Source organism: Octopus bimaculoides, chromosome 2, assembly GCF_046866305.1.
Source record: "Octopus bimaculoides isolate indiv1 chromosome 2, ASM4686630v1, whole genome shotgun sequence".
Taxonomy (NCBI): domain Eukaryota; kingdom Metazoa; phylum Mollusca; class Cephalopoda; order Octopoda; family Octopodidae; genus Octopus; species Octopus bimaculoides.
The window spans coordinates 189,877,570-189,898,612 of NC_142929.1; the positions used below are offsets into that span (position 1 = coordinate 189,877,570).

Below are 21,043 nucleotides of genomic sequence, written 5' to 3' on the forward strand. Positions count from 1 at the left end.
TTTTAGCTTTATAGTTGGTCTAGAAATGTGATTCAAAAGCGGTATAAAAAATATAGACGATAGTTTTATCAATAAGAATGTCGAACGTTATCTACTTCATTTACCTTATTTACATTTGACAGATATTTGTCATCTTGTTTGTTGTTAACACAACGTTTCGGCTGATATACCCTCCAGCTTTAATCAGGTGTCTTGGGGAAATTTCGAACCTGGGTTCTCATTTCTGAGGTATTTTTCGATATTATTATTATTATTATTCAGGCAGTGAGTATATCAGCCGAAACGTGTTAATAACAAACAAGATGAGGACAAATATCTGTCAAATGTAAATAAGGTAAATAATGAAGTAGATAACGTTCGGTAAATAAATTCCTCATCTCTTAAATATAGAATTTTGATATTACCTACTTCAACAAGTTTAAAAAATGAAATACTTACTCATCTAAAAATATTTCTTCGATATCGAGGAAAAACTTTTCAAAAAGATTATTCGTCTGGAAACTTCCAAACAAAAATATATCATCTTTAAAAAGAAAAAAAAAATTGCATTTGAAATGTTTCTTATTTTTTTTATTGCTCACAAGGGGCTACACACAGAGGGGACAAACAAGGACAGACAAACGGATTAAGTCGATTACATCGACCCCAGTGTGTAACTGGTACTTAATTTATCGACCCCGAAAGGATGAAAGGCAAAGTCGACCTCGGCGGAATTTAAACTCAGAACGTAGCGGCAGACGAAATACCGCTAGGCATTTTGCCCGGCATGCTTAACGATTCTGCCAGCTCGCTGCCTTGAAATATTTTTAAATGTTTCTAATGTTGAAATGTTTCAAATGCATTTGAAATGTTTCTAATGATCTTTCCAATCGAATAATGTTACATATTAAAGTTACACATCTCTGATGATTTGACAATAAGTCTTGGTTATTAAGTTTACATTATGCAACTATTAATCACCTCGTGTTAATGATACCTACACCAGATGGTTTAATATAGTGGTTCTTAACTACTTTTTACCTTTATAAATGTTTGATTCCTATCTTATTCAGATAGATCCTTACAGCCATTCGATGTTTAAAAAAATTTGATGTTTATATAATCAAATATTATTAGGAATTGGATAAAAACATTGAAATATTTTACGTATAGTAGAAATATAACCAATTTGTTGCGCATAAATTTTAAAATCTTGTATGGACCCCGATTGAGAACCATTGGTCTGATTAAAAAGCTTTTTTAATCTTTAATATTAAACTTTGTTTTATTGTATCTTAAAATACTGAGTTCATGTGTGAAAATGGTTACACTAAAACCTCAAGAGAACTAGTTCTGATCTCTCTGAATACTTACCATTCTTCGTCACAGAGACCCTGCCACTATGCCAAAGCACCTGAATTTCAGCATCTTCGATGTCATCACGATGCAGTTCGGAAGACATATTGACTTGCATGAAAATAGAAGAGTTGAATCCCTGAAAATAAAACCATTTCTATTGCAAAACCCAGAAAATATGAAGAAAAAATAAATATTACAGGGGATTTCCTCATTAATAAAAATTACAGTTTACCGTAATCAGAGAAATAGTTTCAAATAATAAAATCGACACGGCATCGTAATATTCGCTGAAGTATCCGGTGATGTAATGGGTTTTATTCAGGAAACTTTTCTCTAAATGAGAGAGAAAGAGAAAATTTCTGACAAGAGAAATAGATGATACATTTCTAGTAACAAGACATTGATCAAATGAAAAGTGATACACACACAATTCTGAAGAATCTTATTCAGTGCGAGTTATGTTCAACCCGAAGAACACATGAAAAGTAAACAGTGGGTGCGTGTATTATTACATAATGTCGCAAGATTGATTGCATTAAACTAAGATGAAGTAATTGCAAATTGAAGTTGTGAAATGACTTTCAGACTTTATTTATATATATATATTAATATACACACAAATATATATTTATATATATATATATATAGATCGCTAGCCACTATACATTCTTTTTCTCTCTCTCTGTTCCTTTCTGTGGAAGAGCGTAGGCTCGAAATGTTAAAGACTTTTCAATTCCCGAGCGTTAAACTAATATATCTGTTTGTTGTCTACACCACCTGTCTTCGTCTTGTTTTTTTTTGTGAATTCTCCCCTCCCATATATATATATATATATATATATATATGTATATATATATATATATAAATACATATATATAATGGACTTGTCGTGCTGCTAAGTTACGAGGGCACACATATATATATATATATATATATACACATACATACAACTTAATTTTACCTTTTTAATTTTAATTGCTGTAGCCACCTATATTATAATGTGTTCAATATATCTTAATATATTTTATCTTATCGTATGTTACTATACACTTTAACCATTTTGAATTTAGCACTTGGTATTCAACAGCTTTTTCTCACGAACGATTGAAGGGGGGAGGCTCTCTCTTTTAACCCGGAGTAATTGTAGAAACCTCTGACGCGAAACAAGATCCTGTTGATCAAATTTCGAAATCACGTGATAAGATTTTAACTACTTCATTCTGCGAGTGTATCTCGCCAACGAAAGATTTTGTGGCTTGCTATTCGCAATCCAAAATATTTCATGAGGTTAGTGCTTTTGTGTGACTGTTAGAATTCAAGTTTAGCTCTCATTTCTAGCAACTGTAGGTACTATTTTGCACCCTCATTTATAAATAGTTAAAATAGGCACACACACACACACACACCCACACACCTTCAGCAGTTTCCACCAGTCAAATTTACTCAAGTCTACACAGCCACAATTGTTGTAAAGGGTCCGAAAACAGCCTCTAAAGGCAGGTAATGATTTTTATCTCTCGGAGAAATAACCAATTATTTTAGACCGATTACATTTGTGCGGCATTGATGAATTTTATATCAAAAGGCTCACGAACTTACCAGGGATCAAGAACTGAGGCCAGCTTGGAACTGGCCATTCAAAAGAATGGTCCCAGCTAACAAGGTGACCAATTGATGGTGCAGTAGAATCAAGTGGAAGTACATCTTTATTAACATTTCTAAATTTTTCATTTTTACCTGGAAACAAACAGTATATATATATATATATATATATATATATATATATATACACATTAGTAGAAATATGTTTAAAAAAGAAAATAGAAACTACACGTGGAAAAGATATGGGGAAAGTAAGAAGAAAAAATAAGAAAAGCGAAAATGCACATTGGATATAAAAAAAGGCTTTTTTATGGAAAATAACGATAAATAAATACAATTAGATGAACTAAGGTAGAATTAAGAGGAATTAAATTCATTATTTTGAATTGTTAAAGAGATTCAAAGTCAAACCGGTATCGTCATTGCTGTTCACTGGCTTTATATATATAATGCAACAGAAATTGCTGAAACTAACGGTAGTCTTAGGAATTCCTGGTTGGTATATTTCGGACAATTATGGTCCCTGTTAGAGTATGTTTTCATTTCTGTGCATGAACTACAGCATTAGAGCATTTTAGCTCTTATTTCTAGCAATATCGGTGTTTTTTTTTTAACACCGTAGTCACATTTTAGTGACAATTAGAATTCTCCATTTTGGTGAAACGTTACAACCTGCTGTTTATATTAATTTTATGATATGTATACACATTAGTGAATCGCTAAATCAGCCATTAATTTGGGTGACGGAAACATACTAATAGAGAAACAGGTCCGGAAAGGGCCGAACGCCGAGCTAGCTTAACTGATGAGGCAACAGAAAATGCCGAGACTGACGTCAGTCTTAAGAAATCTCGGTCGGCATTTTTCGGACAGAAAGAGTTTGGAAAGTATTAAAATTGCTTCTTTTTTTTTTATTATTAAACTGGATATTTTCCTATTAAACCTTATTTGAATATTCCTCATTAAAAGACCTGTATATTCTGCAGTATTAATGAGATACTTTTCTACTTCAGATAATATAAGTTAATTTAATTTTTCCCGTTGTTTGGTGGCTAAAAAAGTGTTTGCAAATCTGAAAATGTCAAAAAGAGTGTATTTAACGTCAGCCGAGACATAAAGATAAAATTACTACCTGAAGGACAAAATACTCCAGTTGCAAATATATTGATGCCAGATGACCGCACAATGAAGAAGTTTGTTGCAGAGGGCAAAGTCACCCGTTCTCCTCCAAGAAAGATCAAACCCAAAGCCCTTAAATCTCAAGATGAACGAAAACTGGAGTATGCAATAATGGGGAAAAAAAAAGCCCATGCAACGAGCAGAACATTTTTGAGATAGTTGGCATCAACAATGTGCCAAAAAAGCACCAGAAATGCTTATCTAAGAAAGCATGGTACTGTCAAAAAGATGGAAATTTCACCTCTTTCGAAAAACCATCGTGAGAAAAAGTTGGCATGGGCAAAAAATACACGAAACAGAATTCTCACGATGTTCTATGGACTAGACTGTTTTACCTTGTTTTCTGATTGGTTTTGGATTGCCCCCACACACACCCACACACCCACACCCACACGCACACGCACACGCACTTTGAAAATTATTGAACGTGAATGACTTAGAAATTATCATCATCACCACCACTACTACTACCACCACCACCACCACCATCAACACCTGGACATTAACGTCTCAAATCCTAGGTCTCCTGAGGCTGGTTACCTGGTTTCCATGGCCGAGATCACAACCCCACCGCCTCAACTAGACGCAAGTCCGTCGCAAGATTACTCATTTTTGGCCGAGCTGGAGCAACGTAAAATGAGGACAATGCATCACCCAGTTTGGGAATAGAAACCCTGATCTTAAGCTCGTGAATACAACACACGCATCTGTTCCAATTGATCCCATCAAGAGAACGGCCAGCTAGTAAAATGAACGTGCAAGTGACTGAGTACTCCACAGACACACATACCCTTAACGTAGCTCTCAGAGAGATTCAGTATGGCACAGAATGTGACAAATTACAGGTACCATTCATTTTTGCCAGGCGAGTAGATTGGAGCAACGTGAAATAAAGTGTGTTGCCCTAGGACCCAACGCACCACCAGGAATCGAACTCCTGACGCTATGATTGTGAGTGCAACACCTTAGCCACCTTCACCTGAGAAATTAGAATAGAAACAAATAGGGAAAGCAAACATTCTTACTCAGTAAATACAATTCTCCCAAAGCGGTAAGGAGAGAAGAAGAATCGGGCAAACAGTGAAAGTCTTTTGTGGAAACATGGCTGCGGCGGGTGGCAGCGTTAAGATGGAGTCTTTTGACTGGGGGTAATTGCTTTAATACTTTTGGAATATCAACACAAGTAGTCAAGATTCGATGGACATATTGACTATCGAACTGTCTATTTTCGATCTGGATTGTCTTAGAAGGGTGCATCAGATCCAATGAAGAAATCCACCTAAAAGACCTGAAAAAAAGAAAAAAAGGGGAAAATGTTTAAATAAGTTTAACCAGTTTCATATCGATTTCTGACTGATCAGATAAAAGCGTACATCTTTGGTTCTCAATCGGGGTCCACGTGACCCTTGTGGGCGAGGGGCCTACATAAGATTTTGTTGTTTAACTGTGCAATAAATTGGTTACACACTCCCACAATACACAAAATATTTTAATGATTTTACACAATTTCTAATATCTAATTATAAAATCCTTTTAACATAAAGGTCCAGTACAGCTAAATAAGAATGAAAGGGGTCCATGAGCAAAAATGGTTGAGAACCACTGGTATACATTTCAGAAAGAAGACAGGGTGACAAGAGAAGGCAGAGTGACAAGAGAAGGCAGAGTGACAAGAGAAGGCAGAGTGACAAGAGAAGGCAGAGTGACAAGAGAAGGCAGAGTGACAAGAGAAGGCAGAGTGACAAGAGAAGGCAGAGTGACAAGAGAAGGCAGAGTGACAAGAGAAGGCAGAGTGACAAGAGAGAGTGACAATAGAAGACAGGACACAAAGACACAGGGTGACAATAGAAGACAGGACACAAAGACACAGGGTGACAAGAGAGAGACAGATAGGAGACAAAGCGATTGAAAAGTCCTTTTAGCATTTATATAAAGTGATTAACAGTCGAGGACAATTATATTAATGTGTGAATCGTTTCTCCTTTCTGTTTACTACATTCACACTTCATCGTGGCTTTTATTTCACACCTCACCGTTTGCATTCACTATCCCTCCCCACACCGCTCTACGGCGCTCCAATGGTTAAGATTCCACGACAGCTGGTCAACTTTCCTATCGTTTATACCGCCGACCTTTCGGACCACCTCCTTGCTGCTGTTTTAGGTCTGTTCAGATACTTAAACAAGCATTATTGCGACATTTCTGCATCAATAATAATCTCTCATTTTTTTCATAATGACATCTTTTAAAGTTTAAAGATATCTACGTCAATAGAGATTCACAATAACAATTGTATCAAAATCAAAATCTTAACTTCACACACACGATAGAAAATGGAATGAACGACATTATTTCAGACTACAATTGTCTCGACAAATTTTTCACCCATAGTACGTTGGTGAGATGTATAATCCTTATCATCCATCCAAGATGTAAAATGCACTTCCTCAGATGATTGTTTAAATAAGTCCACCGTTAGATCCTACTGTCATTTAACTCACTGTGAGAACGAATACCCAAAGCAGTGTTGTCTTTTCAGCAGTTTACATCCAAAACTAATCCCATAGATGTAGTGACAATGTATTTTGTCTATCATGACAAATTTTTGTTACATAAAAAATGCATCTTATACGCCGGCAAATACGGTAATTTTGGAAATTATCTCCCTTGTATTTCACAAGAAATATCGTAAACTATAATTATTAAAATTTTTCATTGGATATGAATCGGTTAAAACAATTTTTTCAGACTCATTTCATTAAGGATTTTAGCCACCATCACTTCAATGACATTTTATTAAACAACTTTTCGCTAAAAAAATATGTCAAATGTCACAATAGGAAACAAATTTATTTGTGACAAACATCAAACATTCCCGACAGACAGCCATATTAGAAAGTTCAAATGACAAAACCAACATCTGAAATTACTGAATGCATTTGCGTACAGACAGAAATGTTAGCCTTCATGTTATATTATGTGGTCGTTGGTTATGGCCGGTCAAGAAGTTATCATTAGCTTCGCACCTATTATGCCCTTAGTAATGTCGGCGACTCATGGGGTCTTCTGACCGGAAGTACAAAACCTTTAATAATGGAGGCAAGAATATTACTGCTTAAAAGATTTTTTTTAGAGTGCTTTTTTTCGGCCCTATGAAAAACTGACCGACACACACACACACACACACACACACACACACACTTAAGTTGTCAAACAATGTACCATTTTCATGTTTACATAGGAATTAAGACATTAATGTGTCAATTTACATCAGTTTTTTTTAATTTATTGATGAAACCACCGACTCTAAAAGAATGAAGCATTATTTACTAACCTGTCTCTTGGTCGAAATGTCGCTCTTAAATCGCTCTGTAGTTGGTCAAGCTGTTTATGGTTAGTGCTGTACACAGGTATTTCTTTAATAAAACGGGTCATTGTACTCTCTGAAAAGGAGAAGGAAGAAAAATCAGCTTCAGAAAATATCTTAACGATAATTAAGAAGTTTGTTTTGCAATTGCCTGGTTTCGGGTTCATTCCTATTGTGCGGCACCTTGAGTCATGGTCTTCGATAGCTCAGGGCAGAGCAATGCTTTGTGAGTGGATTTGGTAGACAGAAACTATGTGGAAGCCGGTCATGTGAATGCACACACGTGTGTGTGCGTGTGACAAGCGGTGCTGGTTTGTTTTCGTCCCTATATATTAGCAGTTCAGCCAAAGACATTCATAAAATAAGCTCCACACTTAAAAAGAATGAGTTGTTCGAGGAAATCTATCAAGGCAGTGCTCCAGCATGGCAGTAACATCATGGCAGGATGTGACGCTCCAATGCAGCGCGTCACTGCAAACCCCGTTTGTTGGTGTATGTTCGGGTCGTCCTGGATAGCCCTCCGAATTGTGCCCCAGTCAGTCCCCCATCTCTTCATGACGTAAACAAAATCCTGTAGCGTGGCTGGGGGTAGTGTGGAAGAGGGCTGGTTCTCCCAGGGCAACGCTTTCATCGGGGCGGCCCTTTGGGTTCTGCTATGTAAGGCTGTATAAGGGGCAGGAAATATGCAAACTACAAAGGCTACGTCACTACCAAGATCTAGGTTTTAAATATATCTTTCAGTAACTACGGATATAAAAGAATTAATAGCAGAACAAAAGGGAAACATTCATACTGACCTATTTTATTGACAGTTTCAAGACAATCGTGGGGCACTCTGATGTAAAAGGTGTCCTCATTCAAGGCTGCTATAAGCGTCGCCTGGTTAGGTAAACGAAACTTCGCCGACGTTGGTAAACGTATTTCAAGGTCGATTTCTTTCTTATCTTAGAAACAAATACAACGATTAAATATTTTTAAAAAAATGGAGGGATTAAACATTAAAATTGAAAGTACTCATCTCTCACGTGAATTCCTTTGCAAAATGTCCCATATTTGGATTCCATCGATCTCCCATCGCACAATCTAAGCGTACACCGACGGAACATCCTAAACCATCGCAGCACGTGTTGACGGAGCTCATTTTACCCCACTCAACTCAGGCGGTGTCCCAAGGTTCGGTTTTCTTTACCACACACTTTTCTCTCGTACGCATGTCACATCCAACAATACGCAGCCAGGAATCGAACTCACGACCGCAGGCCGAATGCCCTAAAAATTAGTGACGGCACGCAGCTTAGTAGTTAGGGTTATCGGTTCACGATCCTAAGGTCGATATTCGGAAGCGCGTTGTGTCCTTCAGCGAAACAACTTCACGTTGCTCAACTCGTCTCGGGCTTGTCAAAATGAGTCGTACTTATTTCAATAGGCTACCATTGTCCCAGTCCATCATGCTGAATCTCCCTGAGAACTACATTAAGGGTACACGTTTCTGTGGAGTGCTCAACCACTTGCATGTTGATTTCTCAAGCAGGCTGTTCAGTCAGGAATACTTGCCGTAACCGACGAAGTGCCACTCTTCATCTGAAGCTTGCTTTCAAGACCAGGTTAAGTGCATATTTGGTCGTTTTCATGACAACCATTAAAATGTAATCTGCAAGCATCACGCACATGAATTTTTTTTCAGTCAAACTGGGATAGATGCCATATAGAAGACAGGAGGCGAATATTAGTCTTCGAAACAAAATCAGATATATTCAAGTCGTTGTTTTAAACAATTACTCAAAAGTCATTCCGATGCATAGATAGAGAAAGCAGTCGTAAAGGAGGTTGAAAAGGAGATTGAGAGAGAAATAGAAAAGGAGTTTGAGAAAGAAGTTATTGAGGAGGAAAAGATAGAAGCAGACAGACTGGAGGGTTGTTTAACCCATGAGGTAGAGGAGCAGTGAGAGGAAGCAACGATAATGACTGAAATGGATAAAGTGATGCCAAGAGCAGAACACAGTAAATAAAAGCAGAAAAAATTCAATTGGAATTTTGTAATATGACAAAAATGTGTGCACGGAAAAGAGGATTACCAAGATGAAATCGGTCATAAGGGTGGAGTTGCCAAAGGACAGTTACGGTGATAATGTGAAGGCGATTTTAATAGACAAAGAAAAGTATAGCAGGTGGAAGGAAATATGCAGATTCGAACAACCAACTTTCGAGGTAGAGTTCAACGAACTACCGTCAGTGGACGAACTAAGTGAATTAAGGCCTTATATAAAAAGGATTTAAAAAAAAAAAGACTAACTTGTGTAAAACAAAAGATGCAAAGAGATTAAAAACATTGATTATAAACGGACAGTAAGAACGTTCGAATGGTATTGCATGTGAGTGGGGCGCATGCAGCCATTTCATTGTACATTTTTACCATTTTTCATTCGCTTTATGTTTTTGTCCCCACTGTGCTGTTCTGTCTGTCTTTGTACTGTCCCCTCTGTTTGGCCCTTGTGGCTGTAACAGAAATCATTATATGGTACGGCAAAATATCCTCCCAGATTCACTATTCTTCATAAACATTTCTACAGAAAACGCATCAAATCCAAAAGAAAAAAATGGTAAAACATCAACTATATGAAGATACCATTTCTATCTGCCTAACCTCACAAGTGCCATGCCAACGGCCATGTAACCTAGCAGTTCGGCAATAGCGACCGGTAAAATAAGTACCAGGCTTTATAAGAAAAAGTACCGGGGTCGGTTCATTCGACTAAAAATTCAAGGCGGTGCTGAAGCATGGCCACAATCTAATTACTGAAGACAAATAAAAGAAACAAGACAAATACCTTCATTATCAGATGAAGTAAAATAAGTTCCAATCATATAAGCAATTTTAAGACATTGATCTTGATTGATACAGCCATCATAATAGGCAACAACGATCTCAGCCAAGCCATAGCCACAAATCATATCTGGTTGGAAATCGCACAACTTCAAGATGTCCACATAAGCTGAAAAGGAAGTAGGAAAATTGTTAAAGTAGTTGAATAACTTAGTTCTTAATTCAGTTCTATATTTAAGAGATGAGGAATTATGTACATTATTTACATTTGACGGATATTTGTCATTTTGTTTGTTGTTAACACAACGTTTCGGCTGATGTACCCTCCAGCCTTCAACAGGTGTCTTGGGGAAATTTCGAACCTAGGTTCTCATTCCTAAGGTATTGTTCGATGTTATTATTATTATTCAGGTCACTGCCTGGAATATTTGGGTTGAACATCGAAAAATACCCTAGGAATGAGAACCCAGGTTTGAAATTTCCCCAAGACACCTGATGAAGGCTGGAAAGTATATCAGCCGAAACGGTGTGTTAACAACAAACAAGATGAGGACAAATATCCGTCAGATGTAAATTATGCAAATAAGGTTTAAAATTATTGCAGCCAAACAAAGACGCATGGCCTGGTATTTACAAATCCGGACTCCAGAGCCGTATATTTAGGTTTTCGTTGTAGGCGCTGCATCGCGTCGTTGGCTAAAGATTACCATTTGCATCGCAATAGGTGATGGGAGGGCGCCCTTCATAGTAAAAACCGTTATTGGCACCGGTTATGGTAAGAAGTTTGCTTCCCAACCACGTCGATCCAGGTTCAGTCTCACTGCGTGGCACCTTGGGCAAATGTCCACTATAGCCCCAAGCGGACAAAAGCCTTGTCGGTGGATTTCGTTGACGGAAACTGAAAGAAACCCGTCGTGTGTCCTTGTCTTGACTGATCGTGATAGTTGTAAACGAATGCCACCGTCGTGCCAGCGGTGTCCGTTTCCTATCTTCTGTGATCACATGGGAAAATATTACCTGGATTGCGAACGGGTGAGGGTTGTCGATAAGAAGGGCATCCGATTGTAGAAAATTCGCATCATCAAATTCTGTTTGACTAATGCAAACATGGAAAAACAGACGTTAAAACGATGACGAAATTAAATAAAAATGAATAGTTTTGATAGAATTGAAGAAAAATTTATGGAATACGAGTTGGTTCTTGATGTATGCAATCTGACATATAGAGGGATACTTAACCCATAAGTAAGGCTGTACTCAACAAGAGTCTCTCCCTAAATGTTGAATACACCTCGGACAATAATTGTGTCAGGGATGTTTCGTAACCTAGAGAATTCAAAATCTGAAAAATAAAACAATTTAAGGATGAGCAAATTAAACAAGAAAAAAATGGCTCATAAAACCCACAATTGTGGTTGAGGCAGAAATGGTCTAATGTAGTTTTTCTCAAACCGAGGTCCACATGACCCTTGGGGGTACATTTAAGACTGTTAAAATGTCCAAAAAACGGTAATACTTCTATAATACACAAAATATTTTAATGTTTTTATACAATTTCTAAAAATACTTAATAATAATAAAAATACAATAGAATGTAAATCAGATGGCTATGGAAGTCCAGTAGAGGAAAATAGGAATCAAAGAAGTCCATGGTTAAAAAAATGGTTGAGAACCACTGGTCTGACAAGACGTTTTCAGGCCTTCTACAATACGTCTATCAAAATTTAAGGGGAGAAAGGTTATTTTTGGTATTGAAATGATTACAGACATTCAGGGCCGTTCTGGACATACGTTTGATGTTATTAACACCCTTCGCCTGAAAGAGAAAATACTTTTGCATGGTGAACGGCAGTGAAAATGCTTCTTTACTGGTCGAATATGTCCCACACATTTGAACAAAGATCGTTTATTTTACATGACTGCTTCGAACGTCACCCATATATTTGGTCCAAATGTTTGAAAAATGGTTGCAAATGTAGAAAGATTGAAGTGATGGTGTTGGGCGGAATTCGTGACAGACGAACTGTAGACAAAAACTTCGCTGCGGGCTAGCTAGGAAGTTGGTCAGCAGGAAAACAAAAGGGACTTCCGGAAGGAGAAGTAAAACAAAAGAATGTCAACAGTGAGTGTGAAACGAATCTGAATAAACTAAACAGAAATAACTGGCGACTTAAGCCCTGATGTACGTAAAGTAATAAACGTTTGATAAACGTATTCTCGTCTCCACTAGTTTGTTTGCGTATAGCTTAAAGCTATAACGGGAAGATTCCAGACTTACAAACAACGCGTGTTCAGCTGAATAGTTTAAACTGGTTGAAGACATAGTGCAAAACTAAAATTTAAACTAACCAGCGATATTATTATGAATGTAAGATTATTAATATAAATATTTAGTAATCAATATGTTCCTTTTAAGGCAGAGCGTTTGTCAACATGTCAAAACATTTTACTATTATAAGAGATGACAGGTGAAAAGCGTAGATATTTTAAAGTAAATATTTTTGTTTGAATTGCCTCACAATTCTATCATTTTTTTTATTTAGCCCTAGGACTCATAAGACCAGTTACCTGGTTTTTATGGCGTATGAGTGACCAAGATCATAACACACCTCTTAAAAGGGACGCCGAAAGTTTTCAGGCCAGCAATTTTGAGGGGAGTGGGGGGATCTTTGTGATTTGACGGCCAACACTTGTTTTCTTAACGAAACACTTTCAAACTTGGGACACTGGTAGAATGTGTCATACAAATTAACTTTTTCTCTTAGCCTTCTTAACAAAAAATTGTACATCGCAAGTTATTTCATGTTAAAGTTGTTGTATTTCTGTAATTTCAACCAATCACTGACGTCTATTCAGCTGAATACAGTCAGTGCTCTTTTGTAAACAGCCGGTGTTAAGTGTGTTATTCCCAGTGACATATTTCATCCGGTTTAATCGTAATTTATACGCATATATTGTTTATATAATAAATTACGCCGTGAGTATCTGTGTGTGTATATTTTTGCCATAACCTCACTCATAACCCTAACCCCCGAACCCTAACCCTAAACTAGAGTTTGATTTGAAGAAGATTTGGCTGCTATTTCTAGGAAATGAAGCACTTGGTGGAGGTGCATTAATAATTCAAGTATTTTGATGGCTTTTTCCTCTTTGTTTACGAACAGTCTAGTTAATCGGAAATGTCAGAACTAACGGGGATTAATACCATATACACCGTTACAGCACAAACTGTATTCAACTGAATAGACGTCAGTGATTAGTTGAAATTATCGAAATAAGACAATTTTTAACGTGAAATAACTTCGAATACAAAATTTTTTATCTATTCTATACCACAAAATATACAAGTATACGAAGTTTGAAAGTGTTTCGGTACCAAAAACACTACATAAAAAAAATGTTGCCCGTCAAATCATAAAGGTCCGAGTGGGGAAAGTCGATTATATCGATCCCACTACTTAAGTGATATTTTATTAGATCGACTCCGAAAGAGATGAAAGTTGATTTCTGCGAGATTTGAATTGAAAACGTAAAGAGCCGGAAGAAATGCCGCAAAGCATTTTGACCGACACATTAACGATTCTGCCACCTTGCCGTTTTACTACAATATTTAGAGAAACTATCTCCAGAGAGAATTGAACGAATACATACAGAGAAACATTAACGGTTGATAATACACTTTTATTCTGTGACCCCATCAATAAAACACTATTTTTAGGTGCCATGTAGGACAAGCGATCATGTCCTATTAGGTGCCATGTAGGACAAGCGATCATGTCCTGTCACAATTTTCTGTTCTTTGTTTCCTGTAACAATTCCACTTCCTGATGTTTAATCTCGCTTTCTTCCACCCAGTTAGTCAAGCTTGACATCCATATCCTTATTCGGCTTCTTTTCTCGTCAATCTTTCCAGTCATCACTAAGTTCTTCAGGCCCCCTTTCCTCATTAAACAGCTCACAGGACAAAATCTCCTAACCTTGCTTCATCCTCAACGAAGCAGAACTGAAAGCAGTTATCAAGTTAGGTAGACGGGGTCCAACATATTAAATGCCAAGATCGACAAAGATGCAGAAGAATATAAGTTGGTAAAAGCAAACAGCACCTTCGATAGACTGTATATGGAATAGTCTCAAATAAGATGCTTCTGAAGAAGGGCACAGGGATCAATGGATACAACGCCATTGTAATAACTACTCTTCTGTATGGTTCCAAGTCGTGGGTTACCTACCATCGCCAGCCGGTTACTTCCATCAGCGTTGACCACTGCACAATCCTCAACAGCTACGGGAGTAACCTTTTATAGTGAAGTCCTTAACTAGGTTGAAGACGATATCACTGAGGCCACGTTGTTAAAGTCACTGCAACGCTGAGCAGGGAACACTTTCAGGAATGGAGGATTACTGCCAGTCCAAGACTATGCTGTTTGTTTAGCTCTTCAATGGCCACCGCAACAGAGAATCACCAAAAAAAAAAAAAAAAAAAAAAAAAAAGAGACTCAGAAGAAATTCTCTGGTGTGTGTCACCCTGACCATTACCAGTAGTCCGTTACAAACTCCAATCAAGGGTTCCTTTCACCTTCGAAAAGGCAGACAGGGCTGACACCTTTAAGACAAAAGTAGATAGAGGAACCAAAACAAAATTTCTCTTGTAGCAATGTGCCCAAGCTTGCCTATCCTACATTGGCTTTGTGGGTCATTGGCGAGCCTGCAGTCACTGTGGCCTGGCCTGGCTTACCTATCTAATATTGACCTTACAGGTCACTAACGAGGACATACCGAGATACATACAACAAAGGCGTACTTTATAATTAAATAAATAGGCATACAATTTTCAATGCTAAATTGAGTTGATAATCTTATGTCTTTAGAATAAAAGCAAAACTTATGTTGAAAGTAGTGTCGAATTTATTAAATTCGTTTGGTCTAATATCATCTTCGTCATGGTTTGGTTTCAAGAACAAAGAGAACTGAAGTAAGAACTTATGAAGTCGACATTGAATGCTGTCTTTGAAATATTACTGATAACGTACCGTGTCGTATCTGTGAAAAGACTGTTGAAAATAATCAATATTCAGTAAATCTTTGTTGACCATATTTCTATTCATGAAGAGGCCATCATGGAAAACCAGCCAAACAGGCACTGTTCTCTTTTCAGCTGTCGTTCTCATTTTAATTTCTGGAAAGAAATGAAATAGAAACGTCAGGTCAGCGTACAAATTTCCTTCATTCATAATTAGGTTGAAAAACATTATATTACTAGTGCACGACCCGTTGTTTTATGCCCGTTATAAGTAATATTTTGTTTCATTGAGATATATGTTCAAGAATTAAATAAAATAATGTAAAACTATATTTAGATAAAAGAAACATTGCTTTTCAAGTGATAACAATACGGGACATATGCGGTTTCTTCATTCCCAACCTCCTGGTTCCTATTTACAATTCACTTACCGTTTGAAATAACACTGATATAGGTTGCGTGTGCGTCTTGACTAGGTTGGCTGAAGAAACTTGAAGAAAGGAAAGTGAGAACCTCTGGACGTCGAGCATGGAGTGCAGTAAAGTCGAGCAGTTTGTTATATTGCTTGTTGTCTTGGATACACAGAGGGATCAGAACCGCATTAGAAAGTTCTGGAAAGAAAATTTGTTTCATTTATATATGAAGTAGTTGGGGCTAAAATAAAGCAAAAAGAAAACTAATTCGAGTTAAACTTGTAATAAAGAAAGGAAAAAATTAGCTTGGTTCAGTAGGGCAAGGAAGATAACTCTTCATTCAACCGAAACATACAGTTAACCATTAAAAGGTCAGAATGTAATTATTTTTTTTTTAAAGGCCTACTACTTTGCTCGCCTTCACTGTTTCTCGTGTAGAAGATGTCCCTGAGTATTTCCCTTTCAGTCCTTTTCTCACTGATATTCATTCGAAAGTAAATATTCTACATGAGAGACTGAAGGGCTGGGTTTATTGGTTAACCCGTGGGAATTCACGGATACCATTGGAAAATCTATAAGTGAGAAATATTCAGTTTTTACAGAGTTTACTCGGGCCCTGAATTGTAGTGGATTTATCTGAATGGAGGATATTTCGTTTGTATTTGATTTGTGACAGGTTTTGTATCTCTTCTGACTTTACCTTCCTGAGTTCAAATGCCACCAGGGTCGACTTTACATTTCATGCCTTCGGGGTCGATAAAATAAATATCAGTTGAGCACTGGATTCGATGTAATCGACTTACCCACCCGCCCTGAAAATGCTGGCCTTGTGTCAAAATTTGAAACTAGAATTATTAAAGCGGTGAACTTGCAAAACCGTTAGCACCATGGGCAAAATGCATTCGTCCGTCTTTAAGTTCCGAGTTCAAATTCCGCCGCGGTCGGCTTTGTCTTTCATACTTTCGGATTCAATAAAATGAATACCAGTCAAGTACTGGGGACCACTGAAATTGACTTCTCTCCTTCACCGAAATTTTTCTACAGTAGAAAAGATTAAGACAGCGAGCTGGCAGAATCGGCTTTTTTTTCTATTGGAGAGAAGATTAAAACAGCGCACTAGCAGAAACGTAACCGAGCAGGACAAAAGCAATTTACCCCTTCCATTAAAATTGCTAGCCTTGTGCCAAAATTTGAAACCATTTAATCATTAGTCAACTAGTTAACCATTTAATCAATTAACCGGAGTAGAGACAGCATGTTAACCCCTGGTGGCGACGAAAGGACCGACAAACCTAGCCGATTGATAATCGATTAGTTAACTGGCTAAATGGTTTACTAATTGACAAAATCTTAAAGAGAACCTGTGCATGCGCTTATTATTAGCAAAATGACTATCGAGATACAACTAAGGCGTTCTTTATAATTAAATAAATAGGCATACAATTATAAATGCTTAATTGAGTTGATAATCTTAAAGCAGTCCTAGTCAAACGAATTAGAAATATAGTTACCGGCAAGTTTTTCTGCTCTTAAAAGGATTTTATCCTTTATATATTTTGTTCAGGATTTACGTGTTGAAAAATAATTTATCTTTCTACAGTATAGTTCAACGCTTCAAAACAAATTTGTTCGTTTACATATGACGTAATCTATAGTTTTTACTATTTAGAATTATTACGTGGATAATTTGAATTCGTGTTCAGCAGATAAATATATTTGTTTATAGATATACTTGTGACTATATCAGTGGTTCTCAATCTTTTTAGTATCTGGTCCAGATACAAAACTTGGGATTTTTCTTAGGGGGCTGCACAAAAAAAAAAGAAAAACAAACCAAACAAAATCCAAGTCAATTAAAGACAAGCAGAGAGAGAGAGAGAGAGAAAGAGAGAAAGAGAGAGAGAGAAAGAGAGAGAGAGAGAGAAAGAGAGAGAAACAGAGAGAAAAGAGAGAGAAACAGAGAGAAAAGAGAGAGAAACAGAGGAAAAGAGAGAGAAACAGAGGAAAAGAGAGAGAAACAGAGGAAAAGAGAGAGAAACAGAGGAAAAGAGAGAGAAACAGAGGAAAAGAGAGAGAAACAGAGGAAAAGAGAGAGAAACAGAGGAAAAGAGAGAGAAACAGAGGAAAAGAGAGAGAAACAGAGGAAAAGAGAGAGAAACAGAGGAAAAGAGAGAGAAACAGAGGAAAAGAGAGAGAAACAGAGGAAAAGAGAGAGAAACAGAGGAAAAGAGAGAGAAACAGAGGAAAAGAGAGAGAAACAGAGGAAAAGAGAAAGAGCGACACAGACAGACTACTAATTATATTAAAAGATAATTCAACAGGTAAAATAGAAAATTCATACTCTTCGGAATCTTTTCACATCGTTGGAGAATCACGTGACCAATAGTACCCCCGAATCCAAAACAATTGATACCAATTTTTCCACCTGTAATACAAAACGGTGCCAAAGTTAAGTATTTGGATGCGAGAGTGAAGAAAGCAAGTTGTAAGCAATCCGGCGTTTTCCTGAATAAATTAACGATTCAAATGAGACTTATTTAATGGTCAAATCTTTCATACAGTATTTCTAATTAACTCGGATGAAAGATCTTATTCTGTTTTAGGATATTAAGGACATCAAAGACAAAATGGCACCCAGTTCTAACAACTGGTAAAATTTTACTATTTACCCGCCTCACAAAACGGGTGTAATCTCCCACTGGTGGACTTTCTTGCTTCCTCCTGTGAAACAAAATTTTGTCCAAACTATTTTTGTTTTCATTTGCTCCCACCGCCATTTCGTGCCTTTTTCCGTTGAATCCTTTCCATAAGTATTTCCATGGTCGTTGTTCTGATGATCTTTCTGGTTAAATATAATCCAGTTCTATATTTAAGAGATGAGGAATTATGTACATTATTTACATTTGACGGATAATTGTCCTCATCTTGTTTGTTGTTAACAAGATGAGGACAAGCAGTGACCTGAATATAACAATAATAATAATAGTATTGTCAGATACTTTAGGAATGAGAACCCAGGTTTGAAATTTCCTCAAGACACTTGATGAAGGCTGGCGGGTATATCAGCCGAAACGTTGTGTTAACAAACAAGATGAGGACAAATATCCGTCAACTGTAAATAATGTAAATATAATGTTAAGACCTTTAAACGTATCGCTAGCTTCAGTTTCTCGGTACATCGCTTCTCTGTTGAGTTGCTTCTTAGCCGTAAGTCTTTTTACTCCAATAGCTCTTTTCCTCGAACCGCTGCTATCTGGAACTCACTACTATCATCTTGTTTTCCTCTGGTCTCTGATATTCAGTCTTAAGCTTTCTGTCAATCGACAGATTTTTAAAAAATGTTGGCCCCTTCGTTCCCTTTTTTTTTTTGTAGTCCCTTATGTCACGGCAGCCTCAATCCTTGTTTGGAAAACATTCGTAAGAAAGCGTGAAAGAGATCTTGGAAAATCTCGCTCCCACATTTGGAATTGAAAGCTATACCAACCCCCGATCTGAACGGCTTGGGTTTCGGGAGTCCACGACATTTCAACATTCTGGCAAACATCTTCAGAGATTTGTGAGGTGTAGATGTGGAGGTCTTCAAAGAGCGCCTGGGCAAGAACCTACATCGCGGCAAGAGGTACAAAGAAGAACAGTTTTGTCCAACTCACTGCTTCCCCAGGAAGAGTCCAGAAAAGAAAACAAACCACACTGAAGAGAGATGTTCCAGAAGACGATAGAAAATATTGCATTCGTCTCAAGACGGTTGTAATTGTAATAAACGTACCCAATAACTTCTTAGCTTACATATTGTAGTTGATGAACAATAGTATCTATCGTTTGTGAGAGGTTGTCAATGGATCAATCACTGGGTTTCTGTATTTCTGTTAGTGAGAACGCCAGGGAGTGTTTGAAATTTTGTGCAGAACAAATATTGTAAGAGATTTTGTTTCGAAGATGCAGGTTTTTCGATTTCTCGCCAAAGTTTATATCTTATAAGAGGAACTCTATAATACACATGAAGGGCTTTTGCAGTTTCCTTCTACCAGACTATCGATCAACTCAGGGCCACGGTAGAAGGCACTTTCTCAAGAAGTCATTCAATGGAATTGAACTCAGAACTACGTGATTGCGAAATGAATTTAACCACGGAGCCGTAGCAGTGCGCAGGGTAACTGGTAGCTGGGTGGGAGGAATTTCTACCCCTAAATAACTGGCTTTAATTGTTGCGTTCTCTCTGGAAAAGCTGTGTTTTAATTAAATGGTAATAAATGGCCCATTCTGAATACAAACATTAATTGATGCCCTTCTGCTCATCCTTTCTCTATAAGAGAGAAAAGAAAACAACAACAACAACGAAGGAGCAAAGAAATCTGTCAAACATTATATGAAAGTAATTAGCATTACGTAAGCAGCTGGAAAAAATATGTAAATGCATTTAGTTATGGAAGTTCACCACGGTTTATCCATGTAAAAAAACGTCGTCGTGGCACTCCATCGGTTACGACGACGAAGGTTCCAGTTGATCCGATCATCGGAACAGCCGGCTCGTGAAATTAACGTGCAAGTGGCTGAGCACTCCAGACACGTGTGTCCTTAGCGTAGTTCTCGGGGAGATTCAGCGTGACAAGGCTGGCCCTTTGAAATACAGGTACGACAGAAACAAGAAGAGAGAAAGCTGAAGTGAAAGAGTACAGCAGGGTTCATCACCACTCCCTGCCGGAGCCTCGTGGGGCTTTAGGTGTTTTCGCTCCATAAACACTCACAACGGCCGGTCTGGGAATCGAAACTACGATCTTATGACCGCGAGTCCGCTGCCCTAACCAATGGGCCATTGCGCCTCCACTACGTAAAGGGGAGCCCCGACTAAGGATCTACGTTGTCTTTCGACCTGCTAGAAACAACAGCTAAATGTTCTTTGAATCGAATCATTGTCGTGAAAAACAATCTCAAACACACATACATACATACATACACATACGATTGGAACATTTTTTTTAATCATTGGCCAATTCAGTTAAGAACCACTTGGAGCTGAACAATGTAATCCCCTCTTCTCGAAGACAAAAGGTTCACACGTTCTCGACGCGGATTCAGTCAGATATTTTCTGTGGATATTAGGCTGAAACAATTTTTGTCTCGAAAAATTATAAACCCCTGCTAATCGTCCGTTGCCCTCAACAGTGCTAGACTACCAAATCCCACCTAATCGTACATTACCGTCAAAAATCCCAGATTACCAAATCCTCAGTGAAAGACTGGAGGGAGACATCGGGACCGGAAGCAAGGAGAAGTGACGTCAAGAAGCGAAGCATTTGAAC

At 37.6% G+C, this 21,043-nt stretch overlaps 1 protein-coding gene across 3 annotated transcripts in view; it reads right to left on the reverse strand.

Moving 5' to 3' along the window:
- LOC106872932 (fatty acid synthase) overlaps nt 1-21,043 on the reverse strand; it is a 69,160-nt gene that overhangs the window by 28,629 nt on the left and 19,488 nt on the right. For all 3 annotated transcript variants that reach the window (XM_089348237.1, XM_089348238.1, XM_089348236.1), the window contains exons 12-23: nt 18,085-18,168; nt 15,762-15,941; nt 15,341-15,486; nt 11,550-11,652; nt 10,315-10,479; nt 8,284-8,430; nt 7,454-7,562; nt 5,145-5,407; nt 2,938-3,075; nt 1,571-1,671; nt 1,354-1,474; nt 439-523 (exon numbers count right to left, since the gene is read on the reverse strand). In XM_089348237.1, the coding sequence (XP_089204363.1) occupies nt 439-523; nt 1,354-1,474; nt 1,571-1,671; nt 2,938-3,075; nt 5,145-5,407; nt 7,454-7,562; nt 8,284-8,430; nt 10,315-10,479; nt 11,550-11,652; nt 15,341-15,486; nt 15,762-15,941; nt 18,085-18,168 (1,642 nt within the window). The remainder of the gene's footprint in view (nt 1-438; nt 524-1,353; nt 1,475-1,570; nt 1,672-2,937; nt 3,076-5,144; nt 5,408-7,453; nt 7,563-8,283; nt 8,431-10,314; nt 10,480-11,549; nt 11,653-15,340; nt 15,487-15,761; nt 15,942-18,084; nt 18,169-21,043) is intronic.